Source organism: Haliotis rufescens, unplaced genomic scaffold (genome assembly GCF_023055435.1).
Source record: "Haliotis rufescens isolate VD_foot unplaced genomic scaffold, xgHalRufe1.0.p SCAF_17, whole genome shotgun sequence".
Taxonomy (NCBI): Eukaryota; Metazoa; Mollusca; class Gastropoda; order Lepetellida; family Haliotidae; genus Haliotis; species Haliotis rufescens.
This window is the reverse complement of record NW_025963857.1, coordinates 6045451-6068350: the sequence shown is the minus strand read 5'-3', so window position 1 is coordinate 6068350 and position 22900 is coordinate 6045451. Positions and strand designations below refer to the sequence as shown.

At 41.2% G+C, this 22900-nt stretch overlaps 2 protein-coding genes across 2 annotated transcripts; both read right to left on the bottom strand.

Annotated features, from left to right (window-relative positions):
* Positions 1–3244: 3244 nt before the first annotated feature.
* On the bottom strand, positions 3245–8078 carry LOC124124357 (fucolectin-like). The gene is made up of 4 exons (XM_046487530.2): positions 8027–8078; positions 6380–6610; positions 4640–4885; positions 3245–4091 (listed from the first exon to the last, which is right to left on the bottom strand). Exons 1-4 carry the CDS (start codon positions 8076–8078, stop codon positions 3856–3858), a joined length of 765 nt encoding a protein of 254 aa, XP_046343486.2. The 3' UTR covers positions 3245–3855.
* A 5769-nt stretch (positions 8079–13847) lies between these two features.
* On the bottom strand, positions 13848–21871 carry LOC125381104 (fucolectin-like). Its single transcript, XM_048397320.1, has 4 exons — positions 21820–21871; positions 19230–19460; positions 17859–18104; positions 13848–15543 (listed from the first exon to the last, which is right to left on the bottom strand). The coding sequence occupies exons 1-4, from the start codon at positions 21869–21871 to the stop codon at positions 15323–15325; spliced, it is 750 nt and encodes a 249-aa protein (XP_048253277.1). The 3' UTR covers positions 13848–15322.
* Between the last annotated feature and the right edge of the window lie 1029 nt (positions 21872–22900).

The window sequence follows — 22900 nt, the reverse complement described above, 5'->3', positions numbered from 1 at the left end:
CCTATCTCCTGTTCTGGTTGTCACTGTGATCTGGCGCGCCCTGGCCACACCCCTATCTCCTGTTCTGGTTGTCACTGTGATCTGGCGCGTCCTGGCCACACCCCTATCTCCTGTTCTGGTTGTCACTGTGATCTGGCGCGCCCTGGCCACACCCCTATCTCCTGTTCTTGTTGTCACTGTGATCTGGCGCGCCCTTGCCACACCCCTATCTCCTGTCCTGGTGGTCACTGTAATCAGGCGCGCCCTGGCCACACCCCTATCTCCTGTTCTGGTTGTCACTGTGATCTGGCGCGTCCTGGCCACACCCCTATCTCCTGTTCTGGTTGTCACTGTGATCTGGCGCGTCCTGGCCACACCCCTATCTCCTGTTCTTGTTGTCACTGTGATCTGGCGCGCCCTGGCCACACCCCTATCTCCTGTTCTTGTTGTCACTGTGATATGGCGCGTCCTGGCCACACCCCTATCTCCTGCTCTGTTTGTGTCTTGACGTAATCTTGGTCCGTTATCCTGATTAACCCCTTCTGTGTTAGACTGTGTTATATCTGTCACACTGGAAGTGGCTGGAGTATTACACTCACTGACAGTAGCTAGAAGTCTGTCTGTCACAGTTAGCCTTTCTTATAGTACCCAAATTTGTTGGTCTCACTGAGTTCACGTAGTTTGTCGCGTTGATGTTTGGTCAAACCATTGTATATATCAACTCGTTCGTCTTTGAGTTTTCCACATAGACCATGCACTATTCATGATAATCAATCGTGTTCTCTAGCACATCAAGTTATCTGTTAGCATGGAGACGCGGTCATTGCAGGTGGCGTGTGGCACAGAAGAATCCTCTAAATTTTTCAGTCTTTCTGCAAAATCATCTATATCAACACGCATGATATCTTTATCATCAGCAATGTTGGATTGAATGGTCACTAGATTTTCATTCAGCTTGGTCACACTTGATTTAAGATCTTTAATCTCAATAGTAATGTCATTTCTCATGGATTTTATTTCTGCTGGCAGTTCTTGATGAAGCTTTTATGTATCAGCATCAGTGGGTCCTGGATTCAGCTCAACATCACCAGACAATATGATACGGAGACAGCGTGAAAACACAAAAAGTCATTGTGTACCTTTTCGAAGTAGGCGATTCGAATCCATCATGTATGAGAAATCCTCCCTTAATATCCATGAAATATCCAATCCTGGTATAGTTGGGTGAGCGTACAACCACCCATGGCCACACTGACTAGAATCAGCATCACACACGCAGTCCTATAGCTTGTCTCCATACCCGGTGTCCACTGTCCGTACTCTATGTACATGTCATGGCCACATACAAGACGGGAACTCCGAGGGTGACGAAGTTGATAGGTCCCAATTCTAAGTCTCCAGAGGTCGACCGAGAAACCCATTTCACCTGTAGTTGTTGATCATGCTATTGGGACGTTAGATCACCTATAAATGTGGCCTCAGAGGATATCGGGGAGAGTAAGTAAAGCAAAACGCAGAGCTGGGTGGTGAACATTACAGCTCTCTGAAGGGAGGTCACTCTATTTATCTAAGACAATCTATGACAAGCTTCCGTTTCCAAAATTATGTCCCTCATGTTGGAGGTGAAATGGAGTTTAACGTCGCGTCCAAGATAATGGTACTTATATAGCAACGTGCATGTACGTGTGTGTGTTTGTGTGGCTGCTTGTGCTAGTCCGGACTGATGCCGATTTATAGTGCTAGCTCACTGAGATACCATGCCGCAGTTTAACATGAATGCCCCACTCAGACACAGTATACTGACTCCGAGCCGACCAGTCCTTGTTTTAGTCCCTTAATGCCGAGCGCCAGACAGGGTAACAACAAGTACCAATTTGTAACGTCTTTTGGTATGACGCGGACGGGGATCGAACCCCGGACCTTCCGCTCTCCGTGCGGACGTTAGAAATAACGGCGATTTCAGTTTTGTAAAATAATGTACGTAATATGAGTATGATCATATATAATGAAGTTGTGAATGTTATCGAAGTAATACACATATTACTTACATACATTTCGATCAACAAAACAGTGTATTGTTTTTCTATTGTTTAAAGAACTGACTGGAAGAGGTGTTGAAAAAGATACTACAAGCCGTTTGGCTCCAAATGAGAACACTGAATTGCAAAAATAATTTCAAAATCGTGAATAATCTATTAAATGTCAATACGGTACACGGCAATACAAGCATAAAGAGCAGGCATCTATTGTTACACATGTTCCAAAGGAGACAAGCACATGATACTGGGGACCTATTCTAACCCGGGTACAACGGGGGACAAGCGTAAAGAGCAGGGATCTATTGTTACACATGTTCCCAAGGAGACAAGCACATGATACTGGGGACCTATTCTAACCCGGGTACAACGGGCGACAAGCGTAAAGAGCAGGGATCTATTGTAACACATGTTCCAAAGGAGACAAGCACATGATACTGGGGACCTATTCTAACCCGGGTACAACGGGGGACAAGCGTAAAGAGCAGGGATCTATTGTTACACATGTTCCCAAGGAGACAAAGACAAGCGCAGAATACAGGGGACCTATTCTAACCCGGGTTGCCAGGAGGGGATGGGGGTGGGGGTGGGGGGGGGGGGGGGGGGGGGGGGGGGGGCCAAGCATAAGAAGCAGAGATCAATTGTAACACATGTTCCAAAGGAGACAAACACAGAATACTGGGGACCTATTCTAACCCGGGTACCACGGGGGACAAGCGTAAAGAGCAGGGATCTATTGTTACACATGTTCCCAAGGAGACAAAGACAAGCGCAGAATACAGGGGACCTATTCTAACCCGGGTACCACGGGGGACAAGCGTAAAGAGCAGGCATCTATTGTTACACATGTTCCAAAGGAGACAAGCGCAGAATACTGGGGACCTATTCTAACCCGGGTTGCCAGGAGGGGATGGGGGTGGGGGTGGGGGGGGGGGGGGGGGGGGGGGGGGACAAGCATAAGAAGCAGAGATCAATTGTAACACATGTTCCAAAGGAGACAAACACAGAATACTGGGGACCTATTCTAACCCGGGTACCACGGGGGACAAGCGTAAAGAGCAGGCATCTATTGTTACACATGTTCCCAAGGAGACAAGCACATGATACTGGGGACCTATTCTAACCCGGGTACAACGGGGGACAAGCGTAAAGAGCAGGGATCTATTGTTACACATGTTCCCAAGGAGACAAAGACAAGCGCAGAATACTGGGGACCTATTCTAACCAGGGTCGCCACGGGGGACACGCATAGTGTTGTTTTAACCCTGATGTCCTGGAATGACATAGAGAGTGTGGGATGGGTTAGGGTGGGGAAGGAGGGATTTGGGGTTGGATGCGATGGGCTATTGCGTTTTGTGTTTCAATGGGGAACATGCATATACTAGTTGTTATGTTAGAGTTATTCTAACCCGAAATCTGCACGGGGGAACTACATGTATCTCCGCCGAAAGCTTCATCCTTTAAGAAATAGCAGTGGAAACGGTCAAAGATAATTTCGGTTCCAGCTGTATACAAAGTGTCGAACTGGTATTCAGGTAGTATTGTTCAAAATAGCAAAAGCAATAATAGGTGCGATTCTACTCATGGTTAGAATGTCTAAACGACGCGATGTAGTGTCTCATCCTTATACCGCTACGTTTGGGTAGGCGTTCACATGTCACCGTGAATGCCCGAGTTCAATTACACTCGTGAGTAGAATGTCTGTAGGCCATTTGAGGTGTCCCTTGTCGTGATACAGTTGGCATATTGCTGAAGGTTGCATCAAACATCATGTACCCGCTCTGCTGTTCACTGGACACTGCTTAAACCGTGGAGCCTACCTTTCTGTATCGCATTACGTCTACACGATGATCTGATATACATCCCATGTTGCATTAGTCATGGGGTCAAGGGTCACGGCCAACAGCTCGCAACTGACGACGCCCATTGAGGGAGACCTTGAGTTGAAGGCGTTGCAAGAAGCCTTTCTGAAACACATGTTGGCACAGTCGAGCTTCCCGATGTTTTCATAGCTGGCGATGAAGTTGTCGGGCTCCCTGGCTCCGGTAGCGCCAAGACCAAACACGAGAGATGACTCTGAATCATATTAAGACGTACATAAATGGAGGCATGCGTTATTTGTGTTTGTGTTTTTGACAGACAAGCGATTGTGAATACCCTTGTGAAACTGGCATTGATACATGTTATTGTTACTATTTGATTGTGGTTTAGATACACATGCTTATAATATTGTCGGAATCGTACAATTGACTCTGCTTTTTGCAGAGATCTCTTACGATTTGAAATCAAAATTTGTTGCTTTAATAATGTGAAGTTTCAACCCGTGTGCCTTCGCTTGGAAGAGACAATACTATGATACAGATTGATAACTGCGTCTGTTTTCGGGATGACAACCAGAGAACGTTTGAACGGGGCTCTGAAAATCAGCTTATTTCAAGTATTGATAATTTGACATGTATTCGATGGCCAGTTCGCCTTTACCAGGATTCATTTAACAGGAAGATTGTGTCAATTCAGGATTGATTTGCATTTAGATTTGATTTAAGAAATGCTAGATACATTGAACAGCAATGCTATCGCAAGCACAAGTGAAGTCACCTAGGCATTTGCCTGAATTCTCTTACCTCCGCATGTGTTGTGCACTGGGGCTCCCTTCACCACCACTTCACACAGGGTCAAAGGGTTAACACCAGAGTTGTACTTGACTATTCTGACGTAACGTCCAATGGTGTTGACGGCGCAGGTCAAGTCTACTGTCAGACCTCTGCCCACCGTGCCTTCATGCAAATAGCAGACTTGTAGGCCGGTGTTGTTGCTGGTCATCGGGTCAGAAGTATGGACCTCCACAGTGAAGTTGGTTAATCTTTCATCTGGATGGAAGGTAAAAGGTAATTTTAAGGGACCGGACCGAGCATTATAAAAAAACCCCAACAACATTGTCCCCGAAAATTTTTTAAAAAGTAATTACAGGTAAATAATACAGGTTGATAGCTATAAATAAAAACATAGTATCTGGTTTTGTAGCTGTACTAATCTCGATACAAAATCCCATCCCATCCACCCTCCCAACCCACCACAACCACCACAAAAATGAAAAAAATGAAATGGTCGGTCCCCATTCTTACAAAAATCAAATACACAATTCTCATCCAAAAGTCCAAGGAACAAATGACATCCTTTCAAATAAACATCCTATGTGTGAATTGCAGTGATTTACACAGGATCATATTGTAGTGTTTCGGATTACATTGGATTGGATTGAAGTGTATGTCGTCTGTGATGAAATGTGGAAACACGTTGGAAAGCCAGTATTGTTGCTTGGAAAATGATACATCGGATTGAAATAGGCTGGGATATTTTGGGAAAAGATTTGTTTGGGTGTTCATTTTCCAGTAATTGCTACTATATTGTATTCACAAATTTTGATTTAACTAAAAGAAATCTAAGTGATTTTTTTATTAGTATGATGTTATTTGATTCTCACATAAATAGATTTTTATATAAGAAATAAGCAACGAGTGGGAATTGTTTATCCTACAATGAAACGCTGCAGGGAGAATGAACCATGAAGAGCGCGGCAACCAGTGGTTTATTCTCCCTGCAGTGTTTTATTGTACGCTAAACAGCAACGACAAGTAGTTTATTTGAGGATATTGATAAAATATACAAGCTTTAACAATATTTACCCAAGTTTTAAAGATGACTACCTAAACAGATTGCGACCTCGGAATCGGACGGGTCCATTTTACGAACTGGTGGGTTAAGTTTGGTATTTTCCGCATATTCTCAAAATCCTGCCGTCGGTTATCTGTACCTTTTCTCCTATTACCGATTGTCATATCTCTTCCACTTTTGGGTGCAGTCGTTCGGCCACTGCGTTTATCTGCGTAGCCCAGCTGCATTTATGGAACAACTCCCTAGACACTCCCCTCTCAACATTAACGTCGTCCAATATATGACGTCATCAAGTTGCTCATCAAGAAATGACGTCATATAAAACAATGTTTTATCGTAACATAAACCACGCTTCACTCTTCATTGTCATTTTCGATTTATCGTGTAGCCATGTTATGTTAACAAATGAGAAATCTTTATGATCAACTGAATTATCATCAGCATCATAATTATCACCATCATCATCATGTATAGTAGTAACTGTAACATGTTTAAACAAGAATAAATTTTGACTTCCTTTGCATGCAAACAATTGTTACAGGATTTTTAGTGGGATTGTAATAAATAGTATTATGTAAGACTAATGAGATTTCACTGTATCGAGGTAATAGGGTTCGAGTTAACGAGGCTTCACTGTATTACTTTCTTCAGTTCGTATTCCATCCGCACGAAAAGTTCAATGTACTTACGGCAACAGTCCCCCCTGTTGGTGACGGAGACAGTTAGAACAACGACGATCTTCTGAAGATCTACCTGCCACCAGTCTAGCGACGGCTCCGCAGCGTTATCCCCATGTGCACAACTGTCGGCTGTTACGCTACTGTTGTTGTTGCCGTCAACAGCCCTATCAGATATCCTTCCTTCATATACTGAGCTTTGTTTTGTGGGCTTGCTCAGCGCAAGGTTCGGTAGATCCAAACCTGGATCGAGAGAACGCGGTTGTCAAAATTAACATTAATTAGTTTTAAAAAACATATTTAACAAACACCCAGAAACCACCCCTGTGCTTGTGTTAAAAGATGTCTTTCGTTCACCTGTCTGTTACACAAGGCATGATTGTATGAAAACAAGTAACCCCAGTTAAGTTCATAGTGTTTAATGGAACAGATAGTTGAGCCCTTATGCTGCTGTGTCAATGACAACTATAGACTGGAAAGTGCAAGCTTGCAATAGTTACCCTATTAATATGACGTTTTTTGTCAGTGGACATGTACAAACTAAATAGGTATACAGTCAAGATGTAAATAAGTATTCAAAGTACACAGTCAAGCTAAAGGTTACAGAAGCTTCACTTTCTTGACTTGTATCAAATGTTACCTTGCAGAAGATGACATTTTAGTAATTCATAATTCCTAAAATTGGGTAACGCTTTACAATTTGGGTTACATCAACGTTTAGCGCTTGATCTGATATATTCAAATTTCAAAATAGAAATACGATGCAAGTCATGGCGTTGTCCATATGGGTAAGTTTGTAAATAAGCCGGATCTGCTTTATTCGAGAATTGATTTGTTCATTCGGAAGAAGGTCAAATAACAGTTTTCATGAGAATCTATTATTAGATACTTTTACTACCTATTTTAACACAACTAGGCACTGACGAAGAGGCTACCACATGCCCACAACGATTTCACATTCAAATGAAATTCAATGAAATGACAAAAGTGACAAAATCCCATTTCACAACCATAAGAGTCTTTCGTACACTTCCCACTATGTCACAAGCACGTGTTTATGAGTCTCCGACAGTTGGGGATCATACCCGGTGTTAGGTGAACGACTCCTGACCTACGGGCTTTGGAAACCGTGAATGCTATAGCCCTGATCAAACATAATTTGAACACGAGTCGTATGGCGCTCCTTGAAAACAACGGAAGTAATAAAGTAGTCGTTATATCCTGATATCGTCTTTCCCTAGAATGACGCAATATGAACGGATACACGTACTGGGTGTTTGCCTCAGGTTCAAGGTGAGGTGAAATTTGGTTTAGCGTCGCGTCAAAGATTATTGCACTTATATAGCGACGTGCATGTACGTGTGTGTGTTTGTGTGGCTGCTTGTACTGGTCCGGACTGATGCCGATTTATGGTGCTAGCTCACTGAGATACCATGCCGCAGTTTAACATGAATGCCCCACTCAGACACAGGATACTGACTCCGAGCGACCAGTCCTTGTTTTAGCCCCTTAATGTCGAGCGGCAGACAGGGTAACAACAAGTACCATCTTTTAATGTCTTTTAGTATGACGCGGCCGGGGATCGAACCACTAGACCACGGAGGCGATCGCCACAGGAACAAACACACTAAAAGTGTGAACTATGAAAGAGAAACAAACCTGTAGCACAGAGCAGAGTAGATACCAGTATGCACACCAGTGCATTAGCCATCGTCCTCCTGTTAAATGAACTATTGTTATGTGTTGCAATACTGTCATTCAAATCTTGAAGGTATACGTCACAGGGTATCCATGGTGACTCTATTGATAACTTTATGTTCCCTTATGAAAATGCACTGGCGCATGGCAACACGCATTAAATGTATAACGTATTATTATTAACTTGAAGGTTACTGTAAAGGCACTGCAATAAAAGCACATATCATGCCAAATCAATATGACGCATTACATTGAAAGATCTTTGTAATTGTCTTCCGAGAAGCCCGGAACCTAACATTACTTTTTTTCATTTGTTTCTGATAGGACATGTTTTGTATATAACAGTATCAGCGAGCATGTATTGTCAGGTAACTTTTGCCGATATTGCTCTTCTCAACTTTATTCATGCACCTGCTGCCTCCAAGGTAAAGTAGCATTTATAAGTAATGCAAATGTAAAAAGAAATCTTTGATCCAAGACATTACAAAACTGCCTCCACTGTTTGATATTTGTTAAAGTTATTTTTTATTTACTTTTAAGCAGCAAATCCCCGCATGTGTACACAGCCATCTCAATCTAGTTTCAACAAAATCAGTAAAAACGCTGCCGTTCCACTGTATTTTCCGGTTTAGCGATCACTTGATTTTTTCCCGCCGCCGCATGGCAGGAGTAGTGCTGCGTGGCATGCAGTCAGCCAACAACCAATGTCTTTGTTATGCAAGTTGTGTGAGTGGCGGTGCTACCGGTAGGGCACGACATGCTTACCCATTTTACAAACCTTCACATCATTTTCACCCTCATTTGGCTTGTTACGCCCGATGGAATCGTCGGATAATCGAGACTGGGTATTCACTGGGGTTGACTTCATATATTTTTGTTATCATCGAATACCAATTATAGTATTCTACAATTGTATTCCCATGTTGGAACCTAACAGCAATATTTGTTGTTGTAGCAGGGTGGCCATCACCAATAGTCAAGACTATATACTTAATACCATGAAGGAGGGATTCTTTCAAAAAGCATTTTTATTGGTTTGTCATCTTTATCAAAAGATGGGGAGTCTTCTTGCAGATTACGGGCAAAGGTGCAAGTGGTGATCAATGGAGCAGCTCGGATACATCTTGGTAGGAAGTAAGACCGGAAACAGGAACTGTGGCATCATGGGAGACATATACTTTAATCCGAGAGAAGAGGTTTTCATGGCGGCCACATGGTGGAGGAAATGCGTCTCAGGACCCTAACTTAATATTCAGGAAAACAATATGATGTTTGAATCAATCTGTGATTGAGGGCAGGGCAGGGCAGGGCAGGGCAGGGCAGGGCAGGGCAGGGCAGGGCAGTAAATGTGCAACAAGACAGGACAAGCCAAGAGTTGGTTGGTTTGTTGTTTAACGCTGCTCTAAGCAATATCCAAGCTATATGACGGCGGGCTGTAAATAATGGAGTCTGGACCAGACAATCCAGTGATTAATATCATGAGCATCGATCCACGCAATAGGGATTGATGACATGCATCAACCAAGTCAGCGAGCCGGACTACCTGATCCCGTTAGTTGCCTCTTACAAGCATAGTCGCCTTTTACAGCAAGCATGGGTTGCTGAAGACCTATTCTACCCATTATCTTTACGGGTATAACAAGACAAGACCAGCCAAGATAATATTTTATTAAGAAGTATAGTCTCATGGTACAATTAACGGTTCATGCAATCAAAAGCAACAATACCCTTTCTATAATCAAAAGCAATGTCTGTTAGTAACAGACACTATTGTACAATTCTAACTATGTCATGAGCATGTGATTATGAATCCCTATCATATAGGAATGCTACCAGGTGTTGGCGAAGAGGTGAGCATATCCTGCCCCAACGGTCGCATCCGTCACAGACACATGCATAGGCAAGTCAATTATTCACATGAAGAGAGCAATAATAGAGAAGTGCACCAGACATCATTTTGGTAATCAGTGCGTCAAATTTGAAAATATCCTCCACATGTCTAACTTAAAACGTTTTGAAAGCTTTGTTAATGCTTTGAATGTTTTAACCCTGATCAAACAGCCTTTGAGCAGGAATCGTGTGAGGCTCTTTGAAATCTTCGTACAAAGAGCATGGTCAATTTTGGAAATAAACCTACTGTATTTTGAAATGTGATGTCGTCCCACTACAGATTCGATACCTGTTAGTATAATTTGGAACCGAGCGCATGACGACAAGAGCGCTTTGAAAACGCATAATTACACATCATTCGTCAACACTCGCCCCTTTCCGAATGATTTCAAGTTCTTCGTCAAAGAATCCCTCAGAAATAATTTTTGATTTTCCATATGTCTTGCATCTAGAAATATAGCCAAGACACAGTAAAATATGTTCAATCATACTGTATAATTCCGCATGTCCAGATATGCTTTCAATTGCATCTAAAATATATATAATATATGGAGATATATATGTGAACCATAACGCAGTGAGTTGACAATTGTTTTAGGTATGCCCCTTTGTGCTAAGACGGAACCCAGTCGCAAAAATGGCCATGAGAGGGGCACGAGTCGCTATTCGGTTTGTCCCGGAATAACACGAGTTGGTCACGAATGAATTACACATGGGTTAAAAGATCCGCTGAAAAGGGGTCACGGGTTATAACTGTAACATATATTACGTAAGTTCAAGATTAAAACACTCATATTCTTGACTAGTTCAAAATACAGATTCAAAACACATAGTTTTTAAAAAAGAAGTTCAAATCAAATAGCCCTCCAAAGATATATGTTTTAATTTCATCGCAGCCTGTTGCATATTTGCCCTGTGTGGACTCAACCAAGTCTTTTCTTGGAAATCGACGCGACACGTCACTTCTTTAAAATCAACATGAGATCTTCCATTCTAGGGGTGACAGATTTTAGAAATGGTGAAATAAACGCTGAACGAATTCTTTCTTCAACAAACTTTATTTAATTACAAGATTTTATGTATTTTGAAGATGTAATTATGGGACAGTTGGTTTGCAGTGTCGGCCCTACAGTAATACATATCACGAATGACTATATCTCCACCCCGAACTTTGGCTTGGCTGATCTTAGCTTAATGCCATGGCAGTTCTTCAGTTGTTCACGGTGACAGTGAAGTTCGCGGTTTACAAATTGCATAAAGCCAGATCACAATCCCGATCTGTAGTTACGTTCAACATTACCCCCATGACGTACTGGTGGGAACTAGCACAACCATTGTCAACGGAAACATCCTGAAGTATGGCAATCACCGCCGTTTTTAGCAGCAGATGACGACAGACTGCTTATTTTTGTGACCGATTATCATGTGGCCCTGACACAGTGGTTAGTGTGTGTTTTATTTAATTGTGTGTTCGGAAAGAGATTTCATCATGTTTGATAACTGTTGTTCTGAGAATATTTATTCGTTTTTTTTCTGATGATTGTAAGCGGCAACTGAATTGAAGAGTTCGTAAATGAGGGGCTCATAGAACATCAAGTGTTTTGGTGGCCAATGGCCCACAGCAGCTCGCAGAATAGAGCAGCCCCAACAGTGTTTGGAGTCTAAACTCCGTATCAGCATTTGACATCTCCCTAACCATCCCGGTTTGGATAGTTCTGCTGTGAGGGGTTTGTTTACAGGCTTCTCTTCAGTTATTTACACTGGGTTCGACTACACAGTTTGAGACGTTTCTAGAATGCTGGCTGTACCTATAGAAGTGCGATTTGAGTCCTTCATACATTGTGTATGTACGTGTCGTGTGCGTACGTTTATACTATAAGAAAACATCGATTTTTGTTCTCCTTCCAACACTGTTTCCTGGGTTGAAAAATGGAGCACGTGACATTCGACTGTGACAAATTCTGAGCATGCGTGAGTGCACTGATTTATGTTATAGGGACTGTTATGTATTGATGCTGCCACATTTCTGACCCATTAATTGTATTACCTTTTATAATTGTAAACCTAATCATGTGTTTTCCAATAACAGTATTTGTTGCTGGGTCTTTGATGATGTGAGGGCACGGGTGGCCCAGTCGTTTATGGCGCCGCGATTCGCTGTGCAGAGTTTCGTCCCTTGGGCACGCCAGAGACCTATGATTGTGGGTTCGAATCCCGGTTCGCCCCGATTATGTTTCTAGGTTTGTCAGCACCATATCCGTGCTCGTAGGTTTCACCGAAGTGGTAAACGTCTGAGACCTGCATCACTTCGGGCTTTCCTCCCACATTAAGCTGACACGCCGTACTATAACTGGAATACTGTTAAAAGCGGCGTTAAACCCAACTCACTCACTCACTCACTTTGATGATGTCTGTTGGTATTAATTGATCTTACAATTTAGTTCTGTATATATCGATTTCTGGGTCAACATTCGCTTTTCAATTTGGGAATCAACACTTAACAATATCTCAAGTCATCACGTTTTAAATTAGTTACAAATTCCCCATGGATCAAGGAACGAAGACTTTTCTTTATATGTCGTGTGGGAGAATGGTGTAAAAAGTTAAAGGAATCAAATGTTTGACATCAGTGAACTCTTATTGCAAACATTAAAGCTTATCCTTTGTGTTTGAGAATCCACTTTGCATTAATTCCACTTGTCGCATCTACTTCCTTTATAGATGATTAAATTACAAACATATATTTATGGATTATTATTGCTCTGCGAGATTGGTGGGACATTTACTGGACACATAAAAATTTCTCTCTTTGTACTGATTCTTTGCAGGTTTGGGATCTAGTACAAAAGAGGAATACACATGTGTTCAGATGTTGAAGCTGAAGTTGATATTACTGTTGCATGATTTTTGTACAAGTCAAAATAGGGAATTGCATCCGACATATTTTTTCGTCACTGATGCGTTAAATTTGGAAATGTTCTCTACATGTCTTCCACAAGTTTATCATCAAACCCGTTGTTTCACATGTGTTGTTTATTGATAAAAGTCATTCAGAATCCTGGTATTTAATCGTGTTGAACACAAAGATGCAATAGCAGTATAAAGGGAGAAAGATAGAGTGCGCGTTACATGCTTGACCTGAAATCCTCCTGGGACCTTTCTCGCTGGCTGCCCGAATAACAGACGATAAATTGAAAGGTAGTGCGCAATAGAGCTACTCCGGTAATGGAGAATATCACTCACTCTCAGTGATACAGCTTGAATAAGATACGATGCACAACATTGCAAGGTAAGTGTGTGATAAAGCTCTATACGCCTATAGCTAAAGGAGATAATCAATGCGCAATAGTGTATTCTTACAAAATATAGACAGGTTAACTTAAGCGAAAGGAGATATATTTCCCCTAAACATTTTTAACTCTTTTCAAAACGAAATGAACAAATTGCATGGATTATCTACACTAAAAATATGACTAAGTCACAAAATGTAACAGGCAATTGGTTAAATCATGTCCAGATTAATGCACTCTCTTTTCATTTTATAAACTCTCCTTCAGTCAAAATTAAACTAACACTTGTACGAAGTTTTGAACACTTTACTGAGGCCTTGACTATTGTAACCGTCATCAAACAGCTTCTGAGCAAGAGTTGTATGAAGCTATTGGATATCTTTGCGGAAAGAGCATGCCCGACTGTACCTCCAAAGTTGTGAAATGTAGACACGAAGGGCATCAAGGGAAAGTTGAGTTTTGGAAAGTAAAGTCACTCCTCTTCTCATACAGTCTTGTGTTGATTATTTTTGTCACTCTGAGAATCTTTATGCATAGATCTAAATATGAAACAGACGAGGCGGTCTCACTGGTCTTCTTTATTTCAATTTCAGATGGGTAAATGAGAAGAAGGGAATTGGATATTTGATAATTATTGAACAATATCATATCATCAATATACCTGAAGCTGAAGTTAAACTTCTCAGCCAAATTACCTTGTTTCGACTTTGCAAATCCCAGCAGAAATTCTGATTCATATGCACAAAGAAACAGATCATCAAGGATGGGAACACAATTGGTGCTCATGGGGATGCCTACTTCTTGTTTGAATGTCCTATCAACAAATTGCACATATATGAGGAAGTCCAACATTTCACATATTGTGTTGTTTTCTTTTTAAACTTAGATGAAATTTGCTATCACTTCTTTTATATAAATTGTCTCAAACATTTAAATATAGAGATGTAACAAGAGTGTAATGTGGCAGTGTATGTTTTATGTTTCTTCCCAATGATTGTCCGTGACAGCTAAATGAAGGGCGCACGTAAAATATCAAGTTAGCATCACGGAAAAGAGACCTGTGCTGTGAGTAGCTTGATAAGGCTTCATTAAAGTCACAGACACTGGGTTCGACTAAACGTTTTGAGACGTTTCTTGAAGGTTTGCTGCACCCATACACTTAAAACTCGAGGGCAATTCGAGGCCATCCTCTACGACCTGACGTGCGTCTTACAATGCGATTCTACTTTAGCCTGCTTCCAACACTGTTTCCTGGTTACGAGGGCTGAGCAAGTCTCTGATTCAAGACATTAGACAGTGTCAAATTTTGGACATTCCGTAGTGCACTGACTTATATAACGAGGCTGTACTTATTTCTGCTGTCACATATTTGATCCATTATAATTGTAAACCTGATCAATATAATTTGTTGATTCTTCATTAATGTCGTGTGGTTACCTACTGATTAGTATTTTGTATATGCCGATTTCGGGGGTTAACCTTCGCGTTTCAATTTAGGAATGAACACGGTCAAAGAGCTGGAATAATAGTGCTTCGTTAACATAAAACACACAAACACATAGCAAATCATAGTAGAGACTCTCTGTCCAGGTCCCGTCAATCTGTAAACCCCACCTACCAAAGGCATGGGAACGCTCACGTGTACAGAATGTGACATTAATCCGTTACAGTGATTTGTTAAGGCTACCATCCGGATTAACGGGGGTTCACTGCATATGGATACATTGCATTTTGTTTGTTATTTATAATTTATAACTCATGAGGAGTTTGAAAATACCTTAGTGAACGTTGTATAAAGCCGCAAAAGTACGCTGGCGGTCTGTGACTTAAACTTGTAACTGAAAACATGGTATTTAGCAATGATTCACGCCATTGGGTTTCAAAAACACGAAGTAAAGGAGCATGACCACTCAATGGAATTTGGTTTCTATAGAATGCTTGAGACGTCTTCTAACCTGAGTCAACACGGAGGCGATTTGTGGTGTCCCCTGTTGTGGTAAAACTGGTGAATTGGTAAATGTTGAGGAAAAACAATCACACGCCCTGCTATACTTGCAAAGGGCTCCAATGTTTTCTATCACATTACGTAAACATCCCACGCTTCATCATTGACGGGGTCAAGGGCCACAGCCAACAGCTCGCAACTGACCACTCCAATTGAAGGAGACCTTGAGTTGAAGGCATTGCAAGAAGCCTTTCTGAAACACATGTTGGCACAGTCGAGCTTCCCGATGTTTTCATGGCTGGCGATGATGTAGTCAGGCTCCCGAGCTCCTGTATTGAACAAGACAGATGACTCTGAAACATATGACGATGTAAAGTATAAGAGGTATGAGTGCATTTCAAAAATGTGTATTTATACCATTTTTCACTTCTATCTTCTTGTGATTCATAATATAAAATAAAAGCGACCAAACCCCTTCCGTAAATTCATACGATATCTTTGCCAAGAACAGGCGATTGCACGATTAAAAATATATCATGAGCATGTGTTTTTCGCTATCAAAAGGTGATGACACCAGGTGTTTTGAAATGTTGAGCAAATCCCGCCCCACAGGTGGCGCCTATTAAAAACACACGCCAAGGCAAGTCGATTATTTGTTCACCTGAATAAACACTGGACCATATGGTACAAGACAAAAACGGGAATTGCATCGGACATCATTTTTGTCACTGATGCATCAAATCAAATATCAGATCATCATTATATCTATAGCATAAGTTAAATGTTTGGCCAAATTATCTTGTTTTGACTGTGCTAATCCGAGGAGAAATTCTTATTCATATGCAGAAAGAAACAGATGTGGAAGCTTTAACACCTAAAAACTGCTGCAGGCTAACAAATGGACAGATTCAATTTCCTTGTAATTATCTACTCCCCAAATATCCGATCCATATAATAGAATCGGGGCCACTTTAGCATCAAATATCCTAAAAAATACATTATAATCATAAGGTTTCACATTCTTTAGTGATTTTAACACACAAAACAAAACTTTTTAGCCTGTAATGATGCATTAGATACATGTTTAGTCCAATTTAAATTCTTAGTAAACGTAACACCTAAATATTTATAAGAAGATAGACAGATAGAAGATGTCTGACTGTAACCAAACTACAATTCGAAATACCGCAATAAATTTGTATCATGCCTTTATCTACCGTAAGTCAATAATTATTACTGTGGACCAATATATGTCCCATGGGCCGGCCGTTGGCCTAAACATGTACGAAATAAAGAAAGAATCAAGTCACAAACACGCAACTGCTACAGAAAAGCATGCATTCCATGCAAAAAATGACTTTTATGCAAGCCCCATGCATTTCACTACCCAAGAATGGGTATAAAAACATATATATATATATAACGGGATTCCATATGCATTGTTTAGCAGCATGCTGACAACCACCACTCAGAAAAACAACAAAATTACGCAATTATTCAACATTACGAAATGCCACGCCTGTCCGAAAATGAGCGTCTGCGAGCCATTGGTATGCTTGAAGCAGGATCGAGTCAACGTGATGTTGCAAGACAATTTAACGTCCACAGAAACACCATTTGGTGTATATGGCAACGTTGGCAACAGACGAATGCAGTCAGAGACCATCCTCGGAGTGGACCAATAATCGACAAACAACTGGATTCGAACAACACACCTACGGAATCGATTCCAGCCAGCAACAGTGACTGCAAGAAGCATCCCTGGCCTTCGACGAATATATTCACAAGCCGTACGTCGCCGCCTCAGATGTGCAGGGATTGTCGCCAGAACCGCCAGGCGTCCCATTTTGACAGGAAACCACCGGCAAGCACGTTAACAGTGGTGCAGACAGCGTCTACGCTGGACGGCCATGCAGTTGGGACAAGTTCTATTCACTGACGAGTCTCGTTTTCACCTCAGCCACAGCTATGCACGGATTCGAGTGTACCAACGTCGAGGTGAACGTTACGTCAATCATTGTGTCATGGAAGAAGATCGGTTCGGGGGCGGCAGCGTTATGGTATGGGGTGGGATTACAGCAAGACTGAGGACTCGTTTGATAGTGGTAGAGGGACATCTCAATGGACAGCGCTACCGCGACGAGATCATCGGCCCTATTGTTCTACCGTTTTTGCGTCGTCATGGCCCAGGCATTACCTTTCAACATGACAACGCCCGGCCTCATATTGCTCGACTGGTTCAGGATTCACTTCAACAAAACAACGTGAATGTCGTCCCCTGGCCGGCTCGCTCCCCTGATCTCTCACCAATCGAGCACATTTGGGATGAGATCGACAGACACTCCAGGAACTTCGAAACATGCTCCAGCAGATATGGACAGATGTCCCACAGGACTTTGTGCGACGTCTGGTCCATTCATTGAGACGAAGATGTGTTGCTTGCATCGCAACCAGAGGTTGACATTTTGGCATGTTCATGTTTTTTTCTTATGAAATCACGCTTTTTCTGAAGTCAGTATGGCACTTTAAACCATTTGAATACTTACAGGAGTCTTTTATCTGTTGCAAACCGAAATTGTTTCAGATTTTAGTATTCAATGTTTAATGTTAGAAAACAGCAATGTTTTCGCCAGTGATGTCGCCTGTTTATTGGCCTGATCCTGCTTACCTCCGCATGTGTTGTGCAAAGGAGCTCCCCTCACAACTACTTCACAAAAGGCCAAGGGCTCATTACCAGAGTTGTACTTGACAATTCTGACGTAGCGTCCAATGGTGTTGACGGCACAGGTCAAGTCTACCGTCAGACCGCTGCCCACCGTGCCTTCATGCAAATAGCAGACTTGTATGCCGGTGTTGCTGCTGGTCATCGGTTCAGAAGTATGGACCTCAACTGTGAAGTTGGTTAATCTTTCGTCTGGATGAAAGGTAAAAGGTGATTACAATGTGAAAAGATCAGACACATTATTAACTCCCGTCCAACATATGGCAACTGTAATGTGCCCTTTATTCCTCAGTTGGTTTACAGATTTCTTCTTTCAAAATTTCAACTCGGTGGTCGAAAAAGAAATTAATCAAATGCGTTTTTAAATGAAATTGTTTTTCGTAAACATATTGCCGGTAGGTGTTGAAAAGAAATATAATTTCAATTCAATGTCATGATGGCTATGATCTTGAACAAGTATGTAAATTTGCTGTCATCGCAAGTTCTATATCTTGTGTGTGGACATGTATGAAAACAAACTGACATATTTTATTGCTAAATGGAGATTGAGAATTGTATTTTTTGCGATCGGTTGATTTGTAAACCAATTAATAAAGAACAACGCCTTAGAAATGTTTTACAATGAAAAGCACCACAAACTGGGAAAACTTGTATAGAACACTCGTTGTACTAGGTGCTCGTGTGTTAGGGACCATGTATTTAACGTCTAAAAGACGGATGGTAAAACTATTTCTTTCAGATGACAATATCACATGTGAATTGCATTGATGTGTACAGGATCACATTAGATTGGATTCTAAAAGTAGTTTTTTGCTTGATATTTGATAGTATATCGGTTGAAATAGGCGGAGATACCGATACCAAAATTGTGATTTGTCCACTTTTCTTTCAAAGTAATTGCTACTATATTGTGTATACAAATTGGAATTCTTCAGGGTCACGAACAGAAGCCTTTATCGGAATGATGCTGTTTGATTCGAACTTTAATTAGATCTTAACCATCAAATTTTGAAACCCAATTAACTAAATTATCATCATCATCATCATCATCATATCATCATCAAGTAAGATGTCAGTTGTCAATGTAATATGTTTAAACAAAACTCTTTCCATGTTTGTAAGAAATTTCTGCCCATTATTAAATGTGATTTAGAATTCCTCAATCTGGACCATTTCCCTTGGAACAGTACCGTCCGGATTTATGACGTTTCACTGTATCGAGTTATTGAGGTTCGAGTTAACAGATTTCACTGTATAGGTTTTTTTAGTTCGTATTCCATCCGCACGAAAATTGATAGCACTGTTCAATTTACTTACGGCAACAGTCCCCCCTGTTGGTGACGGAGACGGTAAGAACGGTGAAGATCTTCTGGAGATCTACCTGCCACCAGTCTAACGACGCCCCTGGGTCACTCGCCACGTGGGCACAACTTAGGGCATGAATGTCGGTGTTGTAGTTGCCGTCCACAGCCAGATCCGATGTGAAGGATGACTCTTCTGAGCTCTGTTCTGTGGGCTTGTTCAGGGCAAGGTTCGGCAGATCCAAACCTGGACCGAAAGAACGTGGTTGTTCATTAACATTAACAAACCTAATATTTTACCGGATGTCTGACTTTAACGCCAAGAAGGCGACTGTGAATTGTATTAAAATGTATATTTCGTTAATCTGACACCTAAACAAGTTGTGATAGTATGAAAATAAGCAGTGCCGGCATGAATGCTTGCAAACCGCAGTGTACTTCATATTGTTGAACAGATAGTTTGGCCTTTATGCTGCTATGTCAATAGTATTTATGCATTATTCCTGCTCAAAATATGTTTGATCAAGGTTACAACATTCCAGTGATGCTTTCAAAACGTTACAGGGAAGACGTGGGGGATCTTTCCAAATTTGACGCATCAATGAGAAATATGACAACATGCTCCCGTGTGTTTTCAGGCGGACAACTGACCTGGTGTCATCACGAATACTACTGGTAGTGATTCCTAAACGCAAGCACTTGTTAAAGTCGGAATCGTATAACAGACTCCGCTTTTAGCAGTGATTTATTATGAAAAAAGAAAGACTTCTTATTGCCCACTGTCTATTGCCTATTTCCAATCAATGATAATTTAAGTCCTAGCTCCCAGTTGTCCATCGCAGTCAACTTTCAGCGCTAATTTACTGTTAAGTGTTGGCTTCCATTTGTCCATTGTTAATCAATTGTCTGTTGGCTTCCCTTGTTAAGTTTCCACCTTGTTCTTCCAGATACATATATATGTTCTCTGCCTCATAGCAGTATGCAGTAAGTATATACTCGGAAACGTTGTGTTTCTCATAATAAAGAAGTTGACATCCATAAATTCTCTTCCTTATGTGTATCACTTCTAAATGCCTTTCAAAGACGATAAATAAGTACGGAGACAAGATGACGGTTACAGAAGCATCGTTATCTTGACTTGAATCATATGTTCCCGAATTTTTTTAAGGTGAACAATTATCTTATCGTTGCAAGTGTTTGTGACGGGTGCCCCCGGTGGGGCAAGATACGCTCACCTTTCCGCAAACACCTTGTATTACCACTATTAATTAGGAATACATATGCTTTTGCAATAGTCGGGATCGTACAACAGACACTGTATTTAGCTGCGATTTCGTACGGTTATTGAAGGGTATATTAACCTTTTTTTTTTACTGTTATTTTGAGTGAGTGAGTGAGTGAGTATGGTTTTACGCCGCTTTTAGCAATATTCCAGCAATATCACGGCGGGGGACACCAGAAATGGGCTTCACACATTGTACCCATGACGGGAATCGAACCCGGGTCTTCGGCGTGACGAGCGAACGCTTTAACCACTAGGCTACCCGACCGCCCCTACTGTTATTTTGGGTATACCAGACTAGTGGTGATGTTTTGGTACAAGCCACGGCATTGTACATATCGATGGGTTTGAAAATACCTCCGATGATCTGACATTATTGAGAATTGATTTGTATATTTTAAAGAAGGATAAATATCAGTCTTGTAGAGCATGTATATATGAATCAGTAACCATTAGTGAGGTGAGGTGAAATAGGGTTTAACGTCGCATCCAAGATTATTGCACTTATATAGCGACGTGCATGCACGTGTGTGTGTGTATGTGGCTGCTTGTACTTGTCCGGACTGATGCCGATTTATAGTGCTAGCTCACTGAGATACCATGCCGCAGTTTAACATGAATACCCCACTCAGACACAGTATACTGACTCCGAGCCGACCAGTCCTTGTTTTAGCCCCTTAATGCCGAGCGCCAGACAGGGTAACACCAAGTACCATCTTTTAACGTCTTTTGGTATGACGCGGTCGGGGATCGAACCCCGGACCTTCCGCTCTCCGGGCGGAAGCTCATTAGACCACGGAGGCGGTCCAGTAACCATGAGGGATGATACCAGGTGCTCACATAAACGTGAGCGTATCCTGCCTCACCGGATGAGAAAGCAGTTCTAAAGGGACGGCCAATTTGATGCTTACTTTCTTATATAATAATAACGCTTTGACTTTTGAAAAAACACGAAATTGTCTGCCACAATAATTACATTGTTGCAAGGTGTCTTTCTTTAAGAATTATACAGGCTAATAGTTTTACTGTTTTAAAAAGCTGGTTTTACAGCTGCAGCTGAAAATATGTCTAATCTCCAGACAAGATCTCAGAACCCCTCCACCCCTCGAGTATCAAATGATCGCTTAGGCTTTGAATGCTCTAACCCTGATCAAAAATATTTCATATTTTGGACAAGAGTCGTTTGACGCTCTTTGAGGAAATTGATCGTTTTATCCTTATACGCCTTTTTTCATAGAATAACGAAACATGAACTGAAACATATAGGATGTTAACCACAAGGGATACATAGACAAAATAACGTAAAATTGAAAGAGAACCAAACCTGTCGCTCTGAGCAGAGTTGCTACCAGGACGAACACCAGTGCATTAGCCATCGTCGTTCCAAATGAACTACTTTTCCGTGTTGCAATAATATCATACAAATGTTGATGATATTTGTCAGAGTGTCGCCATGGTGACCCATGGTAATACATTGGTGAATGTCAACATGCATGAAATGGATAACGGTTTAGTATAAGATTATACTCGTAATAGATACCTCTTACAAATTGTAATAAAATACGACGCTTGCACAATCAATATTACCCTTTACTTTTAGAGACCTTTGTGAAATGTATTCCGTGACGCCCAGAAGGTATATTATTCTTTTAGGGAATTTGTGTCTAATGGGTCTAGTGGTGTGTGTACCAATATTTTAGTTTTCATACAGGCTATAGCTATGTATCTTTTGCCGATATTTTCTGAGACAAATGCTTTTTCTGAACTTGGTCGATGTTTCTGCTGGTTGACTGATGTTGCCGAGTTTCATTATATGCTGAGTAGCATTTATCAATAATGTTGAGTCAACTGTTGACATTATGACACTGACCCCCGATGTGTTGTTAAACGAACATACAGTTAACTACGGTTATAACTAACACGCTTATAACGAACTGACGGATATAACGAACTTACTTTTTTGGTCCCGACTATTTGCTATAGTTATGATGTATATATGCTTATAACGAACTACGGTTATAACGAACTAAAATAAGTAGTCCCTTTGAGTTCGTAATAACCGTAGTTTACTGTAATTCTTTCTTTACATATAAGAAAAATCTCTGCATGTGTACACATCAGACGTATTAAACATTACCATATCGTTTTTAGTTGCAACAGAAACAATAAAAATGCTATTTGCATTTTAGGGTTCATCGATCACTTGATTGTCAAACAAACACTTACATTCAGTAGTGGCGGGTGCTACCGGTAGGTAGGACATGCTTAACCTTTTCGCGAAGACCTGGTTATAAGGTTTTAGAGACAAGACTAAAATTGAGATTACTGCTCATTTAGTGACAAATGCCCCCTGGGACAAGGAATATTTTGTTTTCTAAAGTGGTGTAAAAGTTGAAAAAATGAAA